The 17,410-nt window shown below is 42.8% G+C and overlaps 1 protein-coding gene across 7 annotated transcripts in view; it reads right to left on the bottom strand.

Moving 5' to 3' along the window:
• Positions 1-7,414: 7,414 nt before the first annotated feature.
• Positions 7,415-17,410, bottom strand: part of TMPO (thymopoietin) — a 36,513-nt gene continuing 26,517 nt past the window's right edge. Inside the window, exons 5-9 of one of the 7 annotated variants that reach the window (XM_075933874.1) lie at positions 15,589-15,708; positions 15,379-15,474; positions 14,412-14,555; positions 13,024-13,118; positions 7,415-9,277 (exon numbers count right to left, since the gene is read on the bottom strand). In XM_075933874.1, coding sequence (XP_075789989.1) covers positions 8,986-9,277; positions 13,024-13,118; positions 14,412-14,555; positions 15,379-15,474; positions 15,589-15,708 — 747 coding nt within the window. In that variant the 3' untranslated portion in view covers positions 7,415-8,985. The remainder of the gene's footprint in view (positions 9,278-13,023; positions 13,119-14,411; positions 14,556-15,378; positions 15,475-15,588; positions 15,709-17,410) is intronic. The other 6 variants (XM_075933887.1, XM_075933880.1, XM_075933888.1 and 3 more) reach the window with 6 other exon arrangements.

The following is a 17,410-nucleotide window of genomic DNA, read 5'->3' as shown; positions in this document are numbered from 1 at the left end:
TCCCTTAAGACCGGCTGAAGTTCTTTTAAATTGTGCCTGGTTCTGTTACAGCAACTGAAGGAGTCAGGTTAAAGCTTAAACAGTTACAGGTTTATTGAAGAAGCTTATAAATCATATGGTTGCAATGGCTATTGTTCTATTTCTTAACTGCTAGCAAAATATAGATCTTAAAAATGGTTACAAAGAAGATAAAGATAGGAAAACAGAAATAATAGTACCAAGTAACAGCTTAATCTTTAAAGAGCTCTAAGTCTGTGTACACTTAAGACAGAGGACCACATCCAGGTACTTTACCCCCTTCTGTGCCTCTTGACTCCAGTGTGTCAGGCCAGGGCCGGTCCCTCAATTCCTAGGAATGACAAAAATATGAGGTGGGCGTCCCCATAGAACCTCGGGAGGTCAAACACCTAACCCGGCCAGCAGGTAGAGGGTAGATTGACACTCAAAGTGAGTGCGCTGCTGTACCCATCTTTATACCCATGGGGTCACGTATTTCTCTTTCTTATCTGTGATGTCAAATAGTGCTGGTCTGCCTTTTGTGAGACCAGTTCTTACAAGGGAGTTGTGAACTTAATTTACACTTGTAAGAGAGAGTTGAGAGGATTAAATTGGAAGTGCTGAAGATTCTTTTCTCAGTGGGGTATTCCTCTCCCAGGGACGGCTGTGTGTTCGTATCAACATGGGTACCAGCCGGGCACTTCTCACAGCCTCGAGGCCAGCTTATTGCCTTAATCGCTCTCTCCTCATATCTATGTTTTCAGCTTCTCAGGATCAGATGAGCCAGCATAGACTATGCTATTTTTATTGCTCCTTCTCTGTCCTGTATGCTTCAGGAGCCTCAGAGAGGCAAAATAAGATGGATGAGATGGGGGGGGGGGGAGCTGTCTGGCTACAAAGTTATAGACTAACATGGCTACCTCTCTGAGACTTTTTAAAATCACAGTGCTATTATTTATGTGTTTCTTTTGGCTGGTGTAAATTTAGCTTTTACATTAGCTAGAAATATTATTTTGCAGAGCCATGCTCCAGCATGAACTTTGCAAGATGCTGCAGTTCCAAGGGTATAGTGAAAACAAAAGCACAGCTCTGCTGTCCAACTGCAGCAGGACCCTGTTCATCTCACTGGCTCCCTTGAACTTCCCAATGTGCAGCCTTATTATCTGCCCTAACATCTGGACTTGGCATGTAGCATTTGATTTAATGCACGAAGTTTAGTTAGGTGAATTCAGACCGCATTGCCTGAGCAAGATGACATGCAGCTCAGTGGTTCCCAAACTTTTTTATACTGCGGATCGACAAACCCATTCACGAGCTTTTGGCAGACTGGTAACATTTATTTTCATATTCATTATGCAAATAACAAATATGTCAATATACAAATAAAATGATACTGGTCCACCAAAAGTTTGTGAATGGGTTTGCCAATCTGTGGTATAAAAAGCCCCGGCCTCCAGAGCTCCCTAGTGCCAGCTTTAACGCCAAGAGTCCCCCACCCCTCCACTACCCCCCAGCGCCAGCCACTGACCCCAGAGTCTCCTGCACCCAATCCTCCCCAGTGCCAGCCCCCCGCCCCTTAGAGCCCACCACCACCAGACCCCCCAGTGCCAGCCTCCAGTTTCCAGGGCCCCACTGCACCCAACACCCAGGATTCCCCCAGTGCCAGCCCTCAGTCCTCAATATTAGCCCCGTCTCTAGTGACCCCCAGTGTCAGCTACCTACACCTTAGAGCTCCCTCGTACTAGCCCTACCCCAGGGCTCCCCAGTGTCTGTCCCAGCCCTCCGCTGCTTCCCAGCTGAGCGCTGCTGCCCGAGTTGCGCAGCTCTAAGGCTGCCATGCTGGGCTCCATGCAGCTCTTCTGTCATGCAGCAAGCTGCTCATCTGCAGCTGGGAGACTTTGCCCCTGCCTGGTGCTGGTTGGCTGAAAGGCAGGGCAGGACATGCCTCTCCCAACAGCTGCGGCACGAGGGGAGGCACTGAGCGGTGTGCCCCTGTCCTGGCCCCCAGAGCCACTATGGTCCAGCACCAGTCCATGGTCCGACTGTTGGGAACCACTGATGTAGGTGAACAGCCAGCCAGAAAACATGGCAATGTCAAGCCAGTCTTGAGTGAACCAGATTGGGCAGGTTCCAGTGTGCTCCAAGTAAGGCAATGTCAGCGGAAACACAGCTGCATTCTGTGCATAGTTCAGTTCGTGGCAGCAGGAGAGTCTGACATGCAATTCAGATTGTGAGGTTTAAAATACAGCAGGCTGGTTTGTTTCTCAGCTCATGATAAAGAAAACTTTGAAATGAACTATTCTGTCCTGCAGTGAGTTCTTGCATGTCCTGGTGTATTCACTTGTATCCAAGAAACTGTAGGAAACAGTTTTATCCAATGGAAATACTAATGTTCTTATAAAACACTGGAATGATTTAGTAGCTGTTAAGTGTAATTAGTATTAGGACTGTGGCATGGAACTCCTTTCAGGGCCATCTTGGGATTGGTCTGCCATTGTAGCAAAGTAAATATCACTGAAGAGACGACCGCAACCTTTTCTGGATGACCTCTGGACTTGGAATAGATCATTGTCATCACTTCTATAAGGGCCACATTCTGATGGTAGAACCCTACTGGGGATGCACTGCTTCAAACTATGTCAAATTCTTGCATATAGTGGGGGTATGCACCTTTGACTTTACAAAATCGGGTGCTAAAAAGTCAACTTTAATAATTTTGACCTTATCTCTGTCAAAGTCAGACAGGACTCACAGATTTGGCAGACTGCTCTGTTTATTTCAGCAAAGCTTTGCTAAAATGCATGGAGAAAATGTGAGTACCATACAAGGTTCAAACCCCTTGATTTTATACAGTCAAAAGGCCAAGTTAACAAGATCAAAGGGTGTGGCAAAACTTCACATTATTAGTGTGGTTAAGTATCTTCATTTCAATATTAAGCACACAGCAATCTCCTGGCTATATCTCCCTGATTATCTGGAATTGTTTCCTGTCTAACACTTAATGTTCCTTTTCCTGTTAAACTCAGGCCCAAATTGGCTAGCACCTTGATCTGCATACCTACAATCAACATTAACATACTTTTCTTCTTTCTCTTAAAAAGACAAACAGAATTCCTTCAACTTATTCAGTTATTACAGCACAATTCATCTTTTTCTTACAGTATAATTCTTTCTACTTTCACATCTCTCAGTGTAGACATGTCCTAAGAGGTCACTGTATTACAAGGGAAACTGTGGAACTGAATAAAATGAAAAGGCTAGTCAAAGCAGCAGATCCTTTCAGCAGCATCACCGGAGGCAAGAAGGAACTGAGGGTGAGGGGATCCAGCATGTTTACATCACTTCAGAGGTTATCAGGGCCCTAAAGATACTGAGGGAAAAACTTCTAGCACCAGTGCATGTGATGTGCACACACACCTAATATGGAATGGACACGAGCAAGCACTTGGAGAAGGAGAGGTTATTCATTTTGTGCAGTAACTGGAGTTCTTCAAGATGTGTGTCCCTGTGGGTGCTTCACTTCAGGTGATGGTGCATGTCCCAGCTCAATTCTCCAACTCCCGAGTGCAGAGATGGGGAGCCGGCTAGTAGAATAAACTCTGTACATCTGTGACTCCCAGAGACAAACTTGTTCAATCTCAGTCCCCCTAAGATCCAAAAAGACAAAGACTGATTTCTTGCTGCCACCACCCAAGTGAATGAAAGAAAATATAAAATAAACCCTTTTCCAGGGGAGAGATCAGTTGGGAATCCACTCCCTATGGCAAAGCTCTCCCCCCTACCCCAATCTCCATTTTGCTTGGAGTTGGGAAAACAAACAGAGGGAATCTGCAGAGAACAATGGACTTTGCCCAGGTAACTAGGCACCTAAACTTAAAGACACAACAATCAACCAATACTGGTTAATCAAAACAAAAAGGAAAACACTTTTATCATCAAAACAAAACTACTGTTGTATGCATAGTAAATGACTGGGTGTGAATTAGCCATGGAATGAAATAGACTCGGGAAATCCCTGGGTTATAATCCATAGTAACAAAAGAGAAAAACAATTAGCCAGCTCAGACATGATTTCCAAACCCCCAAACAAAGAAAACAATAAAACCTGATGGACTATCTAAACTTTTCTCTACTTACACATTTCAAGAAGTCCATTCCTGGGAAAACCTGTCTCCCTCCATACCTGGAGAAACTGCTGATCTCAAACAAAGAAGAAAGAAAAATCCATTTCTCTTTCTCTCTTACTCACTCTTGGTTTGAAATTCCTATCTACATTTCATTGGCTGACTGCCCAAACCCCCCTCCCTCAGGTGCATCTCCAGTTGCTTAACCCTTTCATCACTCTTCATCAGGTAAGTCAGACTCCCCTTAGCAGCATCTATTTATGACAGTGTCTCTCAGCATTGTCAATCAGAGATTTAAGGTAGTAGTGGTCGGGCAGCTCACGGCATGCGCAGTAGGTATCTCTTGGTGCCAATAGCATCGCACACACAACCCGAGACCTCATGGACAGCTTTCCCAAAACTGCCTACACTGCCCAGCAGCCTAGGATGGACCGGAGCCGTGCAGCAGCCTGGCTCCCCGGTATCCAGGGAAGGATGGGACCACATGGCAGCCTGGCTCCCCAGCGGCTGAAGAAGCCTGGGGCCATGATTCAAGCAGCCCAGCTCCCTGGTTGCCAGGGAAGGCTTGGGCCGTGCCATATGGCAGCCTGGGGCCACACCATGCAACAGTCCCAGCCTTCAGTTGGGGTTGGGCAAGGAATGGCTGGAGGATGGGAGGAATGGTTAAGGGGCATGGTCTCTGGGATGGGGTGTGGCTTTGGGTGGAAGGGGCGGGGCGCTCAACTGCATTCCCCAGCTGGTCCTTCACCTGCCGCCCATACAAGCCCTACTCTCTACTGTGGAGTACCTACTAGAACACACGTTCCACAGAACTCCAATTACTGCATAAGAGATAAGTAACCTTTTCTTCAAGTGGTGTTCCTCTAGGCGCTCCACTTCAGGTGACTGCAGAGGTTTGAGTAACTGAGATAATGACTTTACTGTGTCAGTTCAGGACTCTTCTGTGATCGAAAAAGTGTAGACAAAGGCCCAAAGTGGCTGTCTTACAGTTTTCTAGTAATGGAACTTTAAGAAACAACATGGAGGTAGACAAGGACTTAGTGGAGTGTGCCCTGATGCATTTTGGTGGTTCAGTGATCCTGATGTTGGCACATCTGAACTCATGTAGAAATCCATTGTGATAGTCTCTGATTGCATGACAACCCCCTTCAAATGCTCAGTAGTAGAGATAAAGAAAAATTGTCTATTCATCCATTCAGACAGGCAATGAGTAAGGCCCATACTATTTAATATTTTGTATATGTAGATTTCCATAAATGTATCTTTAGCTTAATCGCTATAGGTCATATTTTAAGTGCAAAGGACATTCAAATTGCTTTTATTGTATTTAAATTGAATATTATGTACTGCACTGGGCAATTTGGTGGATCTCTGACTAGGAAAATGTGAACATCAATACTTACAATGTGTAATTGGTTTAATATAATACTATTAATCTTAGATATCATTAGCAGAAAAGGGGAATTTCTGTGGTGTTCGCAGCTTAGATCTTACACTGAGGGCTTTGCCAAACACGATTGCAAACATCCTCCTTTTCAAACTTTCTTCCAAAAGAACACAATTTTCTAGTTAAAGGAGCTCTCTGCAATGCACTAGAACGGATTGGCCTGGGGGTGTGGAGAGCACGCAAAGTCCCCTCCCGCCCTGCCCCCATCCTGCAAGGAACATGCAGAAGCATGCTACGTATCCTCTTGATTGGAAGGGGCTCGGCAAGTGTGGTGCTCCCTTGCAGTGCAGGAAATGAGAGACTTCATGTGCTCCCCCTCCCCCAATCTGATTGCCCTTGGGGCTTAAAGGGAGCACACAAAGACTCCTCCCGCTGCCAGGAGCCTGGGTGCCTAGAGGGAACTGCCAGTTGTTCAGAACAGCTGGTGATTGGGGGGGGGGGGGGGGGAACTTTACATTTCACCACCCTCAGACCAATCAGGGTGTGGGGGTGGGGAAGCAGAAAGTGTCCTGACCCCACCCCTTCCTCCTGAGATTTGGCCTCTTCCAGGGCAGCCCAGAGCCACTCCAAAAATTTCTCAAGTGGCCCACAATCAAAAATTATTGCCAAGCCCTGCATTAGGACATTCCCAATATTTCAGCAGTTATATGTGGGATGGCAGGAAGCTCCCTGGGAACCAGTGCATGCAGTGAGCTAGCTTCTAAGTAGGCTCCATATATGTACCATGAGCCTCTGTGTAACCATGAACATTAACCAATGAACCCAAGCTCATAGATTAACTCACAGTTACACTTTTACATCCCTATTCTGTACTGTGAATATTATTAGACATCTCTACTCTGCATTGGGCATGGAGTGGACATACCAGACTCAGATCTGTGTATTCCACATAGGAGGAAGGCTCCTACAGCTCTCAACGTTGCAGCACTTTAGTTCCTTTATAGATTTAGCCCATAGTCCATGATTAAGTGCTGGAGAGATCAACTTTTATCTTATCAGTATAGGTATTACTCCTTTGACAGCTGATCTTTATTGGCTTATTGCATCTGATAGAGTGAGTTCTAGCCTATGAAAGCTTATGCCCAAACAATTGTCAGTCTTTAATATGCCACAAGTGTACTTGTTTTTCTGTAAGTGTTCAGTGACCCTAACTTCTACCACAACCATTTGAAAGTGCACGTTCAGCACCTTCAGAAACGTTTTATGATAAAGTTATCAGGGTGCCCTTCCAGCAGCTGAAAGTGAGTATATTTAATTAACTTCTATAAATCCAAATACTTGAAAGGATTATTCATAATGCCATAAATCCAATTACTATACTATACAATTATGCTGTTTCCACTGTAGCTTTAGAAGGTTTTAATATACATTTCTGAAAGCAAGCACAGCCAAATTAAACATTCACTGAAAATACAATTCACTTTTAAATTCGTTTGGAGGCAGGTCTATTCACAGTACTTTTAAATAAATGTATACCAATCCATAATAGGTTTTCTATGTCACAGCAAGTGAAGTAAAAGTTAAATGCCTCGGCTCAGTAAAAGCAAAATGGAGCAAAGCCCACTTAGGAAAAAAAACAAAAACAAATTCAGTTAAGAATTACTAGAAACAAGACATTTTTCCAAAACAAAAAGGGAATTGGAATCTGTTTTATTAGACAAATTTTATTTTGTGAATGTTTTAAAATTTGTCAGTGGCAGAAGACTCTAGAATTTATGTATTTCTACACTTTAGATTATATGAAGGGCTTTGCTTTTGCTTCTAGAATATGTTCTATCAATACCACAAGACAGCACATTAAAAGTAACTGATTGGTTCAGTTCTTATGAAAATAAGCACTAAAGTACACATTACATGATCTTTATTTTTCTACACTTTTACTCAAAAAACTGTTACAGTTTTCTATAGGATGAACACAAGTTTACTATATGGATGATTAAAAACAAATTAAAAGAATTAAAGCATTTATTAAAGACCAAAAAAACCTATTGCTTTGCTACCAAACATAAAAGTTGCCAAGTACACAGCAAGTAAGAGTTTCCATAAGCACGACTATGAATATTGCATTGTATCTAGTTACAGTAAAAAAAGGTACTCAACTATGTTAATTTATATCCTAAGCTTTTAAAAAGAGAAAGTACCACTTTCATAAAGATTACAATTGTAATTTTGTATAGAATATGCAGTATGTTTCAGACTTAAGTGCACCATTTTATACATTCACTTTATATTCTATTTGTATTTCAAATTTCACTGGTTGTGGAAAAATCAGTTGCCTATAACAGTTATGGAATTTAACATTGAGACATTTCCACTGAGAAAATAATAGTCAAAAGATGAGTAATTTTAACTTAAGTTACTAGTCAAATCATAATAATGCCCTCTTCACATCATAAATATGAAACTTCATGATCATGGGAGTATCCAATATAAGTTGAGAAGCAACACATTTTTATGTGAATTTCTGCAAGGAGTATATGTGAAAAAGACTTGACAAATAATATTTTAAGATCATAGACCTATGCTAATTTTATCTGCAATCTTAATCATGCTGGTGAAAGATTTAAGATGTAGCATAAATGTTTTAATATTTGAGTCCCTCAATAAAAAACAAAAACCCTGATTCATATAGTATTTTGGTAGCAAATTACATGATGCAAATTTTATTTTCACACACTTTACTAATAAATAAATTCTTCTATAAAGACAGATCGGTTGCCAATTAGATCTGTAAACATTAGGCCTCTACAAAACAGTATTAAGTACTAAAATAAAGGGCTACACTTAAAACTGATGTTACGCTTAAATGATGTTAATGTTACTTAGACCTTACAGAAATGTATACAACAGGTTTACAGTTATACTTACTAAAAGGTTACAGTATTACAGAAGAGATTATTGCCATACTTCCCTACAAACTACAATATCAAATTCAGCTGAATGGTTCCAGTAAAATGCACCCAAGAATGCATTTCCCTTTGTCACATCAATATCATCTCCTCCCCCTCTTACCCATATTGTGTAGTAGAGAAAGAACTACAACCTCTTTTCTGTACATAGTCAAAGCATTTAAACAGAGCTTCACATTTTACTACATTTTGCCCTTCTCAGCTTCCAAGTTTGCAAAAACAAATATACAATTTCTCAAAAATGAATTTAAAGATGTCCACATTAAAAAAATAAAGACTACAAAAAGTCCCAGAGATCTAAAAAATGTTACTCGTATGGCACAAAGTGATCCCCTACTAGTCCAGAAATGTTACTGATGTCCATAAACTGTCTTGTTTATTTTTGCTTCATTATCCAATTTGTCAAGTTGCACGTTTGTAAGCAGTCCTTGAGACGACAGTAGAGCAGAAGTTTTTTTTCCTATAATTAAAAAAAATGGAGACCAAGCTGGGTGTGCCATACAGATTATCAATCACCATCTGCTTCAGGGGCACCATTAATATATTTAGAGAAAGGATTTCCTTGGTTAGTTTCCATAGATTGATAAACCACAAACAAGAAGACTGAAACAACAACAAACAGCAAAATCTTTATCCACATGGGAATGGAGCGTTTTTTTGTTGGTGGTTTCTCTGGCTTGAGATCGGCTGAAGGAACGTATTTTGGAACATATTTTGATGAAAAGCTTTCCTCCATTCTGAAGTCACTGAGCTCTATAGGTCGGCCAGCAGCTCCTTTGATTGGTCTGCGGCAGCTAGCACTGTCAAAGAGAATAAATTATTCACATGTTTAAGCAAGCAATCTGAAGTATACAAAAGTTTTAGTTTAACCGGATTAAGGAACAGAATGCTCAACAGATACTGTTCTAGAACTTTAAGGATAGATTTCACTACTGCCCACGGGTAAGCTTTCAGGCAGAGTACATATTTTACTTTGTCTTTCCCGTTACTGGTGAAGAACATGTCTTTCAATTCATTTCTGCCCATCCCTGCTCTCCACCTCCCAACCAGATGCCCCCCCCCCTTTAGCCCACTTCTGTATCAAGCCTCTTGGTCAGACTCTGCGTCCCACCTGCACCCATTTTATCATCACAGGTGGTTGACTGGTGGTCCATGGAAGAGTCTGTGTTGAGAGAGGTGGGCCATGAACCAAAAAGTTTGAGAACCACAGGTTATATAAGATTGCGTATAGCAGTTCTAAAGTAAAGGTTTTAATCTTAACCTCACAATCATTAGGAAAGCGACCCTCCATGACTGGTGGGAAAGACAGCAGAAACCCAATGGCTCAAGGGGTGGGGGCCTGTGAGCCTATATAGAATTAAGTTAAGACCTCACTGTGGAACAGAAGCCTATGCCGAAAGTCTCAAAAATCTGACCATCCTGTCTGAGAAAACACTGTCTGGTCCTGGATTGGTGGGTGGAAAGTAGAGATGGCCATGAGATGCACTCTAACGGAAGTGTGTGTCAGACCCTGGTTCCTGAGATGTAGCAGGTAGTCCAAGAGACACTGTACAGAAGAACACAAGGGAGAGATGCCTCCTTCGATGTCCAGAAGGAAAACCGTAATCACATAGCCAGGCAAGTCAGTCTGGTTGACAGCTTCCTAAAAGGACCTGTTGGATCTTCTCTGAGCAGGTTTGCGCCTTCAGGTTTAACCATGGAGCATCCACACCGAGAGGTGAAGAGATGCAAGACTAGAGTGTAGGAGCTGACAGTGATCTTGTGCTAGCTGGTCCAGTTAGTTGGTTATGGGCCAGGCCTGAATGAGTGCTAGTGAGCCCATGCCAAGGCAATCATGACAACCTTCTCTCGATCTTTACCAGGACCCTGCTGATGAGAAGCATCAGTGGGAACATGTATATCAGGCTCCCCCACCATGAGAGAAGAAAAGCATCAAGAGGGAGTCCTTGCTCAGACCTTACTGAGAGCAAAACCAAGAGCATTTTCTGTTGAGCCTGGCAGCAAACAAATGTACTTTGGGAATTCCCCCACCTCTGAAAGATCACACAGGCCATCTCAGGGTAGAATGAGTACTCGGTGACAGAAGTCTCTGCTGAGGTGATCCACTAGTGTATTCTTGATGCTATGGAGATGACAAGCTTCCAGGTGGCCAGTATGGCTGATGCCTAAATTCCAGAGTGTCTCCTGACTAAGTGTTGATGAGCTTGCTCCCGGTTGCTTGTTGTGGTAGAACAGCGAGGCTGTGTTGTCTGTCAGGACTCTCATTGCTTTGCATCACAAGCAAGGCAGGATGATGAAGCTGCTGGCCTGAGGCTCCTGACACCGAGCAGCCAGATTGGGAAGGCTAGGTGAACCTCGAAGGGTTCTATGGATACCAAGGTGCTGGCCACAAGACAGGCTTTGGTGCCAATGAAGTAGGTGGCACCCCAATTAGGGAATCCCGTTACATGCTGAGGTGTCTGCTTCTTGGCAATCAGGATCTGGCAGTGCATCAGCTCCTGGCCAAGCAGTGCTGGTCACTGTGCCTGGAGAGAGACTGGTCCAAACAGGATGCAAGTCTTGGCCAGGAACTCTGATCAATAGATCAGCATTGGAAATCTGGCAACCTACAACTCCCACTATGTGACAGTACTGGGATGAGGAATGGGACTTGGAGCTTTTGTGGACTGACATCCAGGAAACATCTCCCCAAATATGGCAATCCCTTTGTTGGAGATTGATGGCAGGAAGTGGCTGATAGGTCCTTGGGGGTCAATCTTCATGCTCTTGCTTGGCAGCGGGGGGGGGGGGGGGGGGGGGGGGGAGGAGAAGAGAGGGAGGGAGGTCAAGGACAGCAAGGTACATTTTGAGTCTTGCTATCAGTGCCCAAGGTCCAGTGACTGAAGAGAGCTCTGATGGGCTGGTCTCTGTAACTGAGACATGACGCCAGGTGGGTGAGTGGAAATGGGGACAAGGGGAGACATCCCAAAGTAGGTTTACCCAGAGATCTGGATACTGCCAGAGCCAGTGTGGGCAGCACTGGAAGCATCAGGATCTCCTGAGCTGCCTGGAGGGCTTCCAGCATTGATGGTACCTGAAGCTGATGGAGGCCTGTATGCCTATGAGTCCAGATAGCAAATGTGTAGGGTGGGGTGCTCTGCAGTTGAGCTGCCTGGCATGGGTCTTTAGTGTCATGGTCTTAAAGGATTTGCAGAGATAGTTGTTGCTTATATGCCCTTCATCCAAGCAACCAAAAAAGCTACCGTCTTTTAGCGAATATACCCCACACTTGAATATACCTTGCAGCTTGAGTATAAATAAATAAATAAATAAATAAATAAATAAATTCTTGTAAATCCCGTGCATGAGTATAACCCACAGGGTATACAAGACTGTTTTTCAAACTGAGAGAATTAGCCTCCCTCCGGACGGGGGAGCACTCACCCCGCCTGGATCCTGCGCAGCTGCACAACCTCCAGGTGGGGGAGCACTCACCCCCCAAGTCCCGTGCGGCCGCACAACCTCCAGGCAGGGGAATGAGTGTGCTCCCCTGCACCTTCCTGCAGCTGCACAGGAACCGGGAGATGAGCGCTCCCCCGCCCGGAGGCTGGTGGCTGTGCAGCAGGGGAAGGGGCGGGGGAGTGCTCACCACCAGATAAGTTTTTTTTTTTTTTTAAATGTATACCCTGCACCCAAGTATACCCCTGCAGGGGGGGTGCAGGGTTTGTAAAAACAAATATAACCCAGGGGTTATATTCACTAAAATATGGTACTATGAGTATTGGTCATGGGCACAGGCTATTTGCAATGATCATGGGGCTTAACGCTTGAGGAGCGAGGCATGCCACATCTCCCATTTGAATCCCGGCCGGGACGGACAAAGGCTGTAAACTACTACTAACATCTAACTTACAGGCTCTACAAGTTCATAAGAATGGAAAATGAACAACACTAGCCAAAGCAGTGAACACTTCATGCACCATCACTAGCAACAAGAAGGAACCAGAGATGGGAGAAGCTGGCAGTGCTCTTTATACTGTGCCATGCACATACCACTGCAGAAGGCACCAGAGCTGGTTCACTATAGATACTGCTGAGGGAAAATCTGTGTAAAGCACATACACCTGATACGGAAGGGATATGACAAGCACTGGAAGAACACTGGGTTATAGTTGATAGGAAGCCTTTTGCTTCAGTGCACACACCTATCGCTGACAGAGATTAGGCAATAAAGGAAAGTTGTGAGCATGTTATTCCATAAATTTATACAATTTTTTTGCACTCTTCTTTGAAGCAGCTGGTACTGGTCAATGTCAGAGACCACACTGGACTATGTGGACCATTTAGTTGGTCTGTTCTGTCTACAGAAAGTTTATTTTTTAAAATCCCATGGTAGAATACTGGACTTCTTTTCAGATCTGAACTAATTCAGTTAATGGGGTGCTGTGAGGTTGAGCCATAGAGTACAGATTAATTCTTAGACATTTCTTAGCAATACAATCTAATTAAATCCAGAAAAAATGGATTCTATAAAAACTGACTAAAACATAAGATACTTCAATTATACCTAATTCCTGTAGGTGTTGATGCTTCATATGGGAACATTTCCTTAAGAATATCTCTTTCTACTCTTCGTTCTTCTGCTAGTGTTTTCTCCACCACCTAGGAGAACAAACAGAATTATCAACTTTGCCAAACTCAAGAGAAAGAAAAAAGCTATAGCACAGATATTTAGAGTGACCATAATCCTAAGTGATTTGGAAGGGAGAATTTGGTTCACCCAGTGATTTTAAGAAATCTTTCCTGGATTTTAGTTGTTGGTTTAAACTTTGTTACTGGCAGATGTTTAGTCATTTTTGGTGTCCAGATGATTTCAGCGTTGTCCTCAGTTTCCTTCAACATGAAGAATACTTTGTTGTTACTTATGCAGTACTTATACACTGATCAGACAACAATACAGATGATCAAAAGGGATTGGTCATCACCTCTATCATGGCTGTGTTGAGCAGATCACTGGATTGCGTGTGACCAATGTTAACAATATGTTTATGAGGACGACATATTTCCTCTTGCTGTGGTAAGCGAAAGTGCTGCAATATAGCAAAACACCAACTGCAAAGACTCATTGGGTTTGAGACAAAGCACTAATTTTTAATAAATTTAATGGGCATCACACATGAATGTTCAGTCAGATCTGCTACCAACATGATATCAGATTAGCTGTGTATTCAAATGAGGTAGCCCATTTCACATAATAGATGAAGATATGGACACATCTGAAAGCAGATCCACTAGTTTATCAAAAAATTTAACTATTTTTAAGAATGAGTTTTATTCAAAGTAAGCAATGCAAAAAAATGATAAATTCTACTGATTTCTACTAGGAACATAGTAATACTGCAGAATAGTGTACAATATTAGATCTAAACTTTTAGCATAAAAAAAGGTTACCAGATACAATATATTCAAGCCCTCGTTTAACATCAACAAGCTGATAAAGGCAGGGACACTTTAGCCATTAAAAGAAGAAGCAGGTCTACCCCAGTAATGTTACCTTGGAGCCTTTTGGTTTAAAATAATCCCATTTGATATTATAAATTAAGCATACATCCATCAATTTTTCAAAGTTCAAGAACCACGTACCTAATTTATCTGAATCTAACTTGACAAATACATATAAAGCACCATGCTACACTGATAACAGAAGTAGCAGAAAAACTGCAAACATGATCCCAGAAATGACAACTGTCTCAAAACTAAGCAGGTGTTTTATTGGCAAAACTTTTGAACCCTACTTTCACCAGTCAAGTCATTGTACAATGCTAGTTTGAGCTGAGTATCGTCATGACACCTGTTAGAGAGCTGTACCCTCATTCCCACTTCTGAAAGAGTGACTAAATGTAAGAATTCTGTCCAGAAAGAATAATGATAGCAATCTAAATTTTAATTCATTACTTCAGATGTCATCAGTGGTTTCTTTGGTGTTCTTCTGGGTAAGTCTGAGAATTCACTTATTGATAGTGTAGGAGCTGCATGCTTGAAATTTCCAGGAACCCTATTGACAACCTGCTGAGATTCAAATTGTTCACACTCAATTAGCTAAAATACAACAGAAAAAAATTAAGATATAGAGATAAAATCTTTGTTAAACATTTGGATAGTAAAAATTATCAATCAGAAAAAAGATAAGGTATGTATGTGAAAGTGTGATAGTGTACACAGTTAACTGACGTTAACGTGCACGTTTACATGCAGGCCCCCTTCCCCCTACCTCTGTATAAGAGGCAGCAGTGCAGGGGTTGGGGCAGGAGGAGGAGGAAGCGAGGCAGGAAAAAGCCATTTCCCTGGGTGCACTGCCACCCCCTCCCCCACAGTGCTGCCTCTGATACAGAAGCAGCAGCATGGGGTGGCAGGTGAGAGTCACCTTCTCTATGCATGTAGCTGCTGAACTTCAGCTGTTAACATGATTAAACACATTTAAACATCTCTAATTTGAGGAGAGTTACTTGGGAATGAACATTCTAAATACATTAGCGATATAGTTTCTGTAGCTTTTTCTTAAGCTATTTAGTTACAAAAGCTCACAAACATTCAAGCTGGTTTGTTGCTCATGTTAAATAAAATGGTCTCTCCATAAAGGCTGTGGTACTGACATTTCCCAATCTTCCACTTTTAAAATGGGAGCTATCATGCTGGCTTCTACTCCTGGCCTGGTCTGAGGCTTCAGGGGACAATACAAGAACATAAGCTCATACAAGATTGATAAAATGGAGAGGGAAGCATATTTGACAAAGTAAAAATGCATTCAGTATTGGGGGCTATCAAGTAGAGTTAGATTTGTTAAACTGAAAAACTTTCTAGTGTATATGAGAAGATACATTACAGAACGATACCACTTGTATAATTTATTAGATATATTTACTAGGGTCTTGTTGCTTGAAGCCACTATAGTTTCAGCTATGGGAGTACCCTCTGACATTACTGCATCATCTACAGGCAACTGTGCTGTAGTTTCCACCTGTTTGTTTAAAAAAAACAGAACAAAAACAGTGAGTGTAAAAAGTACTCTAGGGCCCTGAGAATCTCAACAAAAAAGTAAAACAAGTCTAGATTGCAATAAGCCTCTCATCACCCTTTTCCTTGGTGTTCTTCTTGATACTCTTGTAGACTCCCTAGAAACTGCCTGCAGAGGTCCACTTTTTGAAGATCCACTTGTCCAGATAGCCTCAGTAAGTCCATCTTGAAAATAGTTCTATTCAAGCATTAAACACATTAGCAAACATATAAAAAGCCATGTCCCAACACTGAAGTGTCCATAACTAAAAGCCATAGTAGCATTCATATTCCAGATGTAGTGCACTTGATTTCCAAATATCTTGCCATTTAGAATACTGCATTACTATTAAGGATCAAGTAATAGGTATCATTTTAAGGATAGAACAGTATTATATGGCATTAAGTAGACAATGCATTATCACCATCAGAACAAAGTGAATGCTACCACTTCCAGTAAGTTTAGAGTATAAATCTTTTATAACATAATTTGCTAAAACTTTAGCTTTGATTTGAACCTGGATAAGAGCCACGGATGATAGCAGATATACCATTTTATATTTAACTCCAATCTCATACACCTAAAAAAAACCAAGCCTCTTGTGCATCTCTAAGGGTACGTCTACACTACATGGCTCCGTCGACGGAGCCATGTAGATTTGTTTATTGGGCAAAGGGAAATGAAGCGGTGATTTAAATAATCGCCACTTTATTTAAATTTACATGGCTGCCGCGCTGAGCCGACAAACAGCTGATCAGCTGTTTGTCGGCTCAGCGCGCTAGTCTGCACGCTCCCCTGCCGACATCAAAGCCCTTTGTTGGCGGCCCCGGTAAACCTCATCCCACCAGGAATAACGGGGCCGCCGACAAAGGGCTTTGATGTCGGCAGGGGAGCGTCCAGACTAGCGCGCTGAGCCGACAAACAGCTGATCAGCTGTTTGTCGGCTCAGCGCGGCAGCCATGTAAATTTAAATAAAGTGGCGATTATTTAAATCGCCGCTTCATTTCCTTTTGCCTACAATACTAATCTACATGGCTCCGTCGATGGAGCCATGTAGTCTAGACACAGCCTAAGAGTTGGGGTTATCAAAACATGCACCTGAAATAAAAGGTTTATCTCCTCTGACCACATAAGGAGATTTGCAAATAAATTCATCAGAAATTGTTTGCCTAACTCCCATTTTTGCCTTTGAAAGTCTCTGTAACTATACCAAGTTTTTCACACCGCAAGTTAAGCTTTGCCTATTCTTTAAGACTAAGACTAGACAGTAGTCAAACCTAAACCATTAAATACTAAAATCAAAATGCCATACTAGTGTTAGAATAAGATTTAACATAGGAGTTTTGCAATAGCTTTATAGCAGAGGTGGGCAAAATACAGCCAGTGGGCCTCATCTGGCCCACTCTGACCTTCTGGCCTGCTAAATGTCCCGCAGCCCCACGTGCTGCTCAAAGCAGCCGGGGTAAGCATTTCTCTGTACATGTGCTCTTTGAGCAGAAGGGGGTAGTGGGTCTCTGTGCAAACTGGACAATGGAAATTGTGGGGGTGGTACTTCTGGGCACCAAGAGCATGCAGAAATAGGCTGCCCCATTCCTTCTCCCCTCAAGGGGCATGCACAGAGAAATATGCTTGCTCTAGCAGCTAGTGCTCTGAGTGGCAGTGTGGGCCTGTGACAGGCAGCTAGCCTGTCCAAGAGCCCCAATGGGCTGCTGGCTGGGAGCCACTTACTGTGCCTCCCAGCCAGAGCCTGAATCTGCCCCCCCCCCCTCCTGCACTCAAACTCCCTACCAAACCTTGCACCCCTGCCCCAGGTCACAGTCCCCTCCTGTAGCTTATACCCTGCACCCTCTCTTAAGTAATATAGTGGACAAGTGCAGCTTTTGACCAACTTACCCCCCAC

The sequence above is a fragment of the Pelodiscus sinensis genome, chromosome 1 (assembly GCF_049634645.1).
Source record: "Pelodiscus sinensis isolate JC-2024 chromosome 1, ASM4963464v1, whole genome shotgun sequence".
Taxonomy (NCBI): Eukaryota; Metazoa; Chordata; order Testudines; family Trionychidae; genus Pelodiscus; species Pelodiscus sinensis.
Note: the sequence above shows the minus strand (reverse complement) of the source record. Positions and strands in the feature narration are given on the sequence as shown.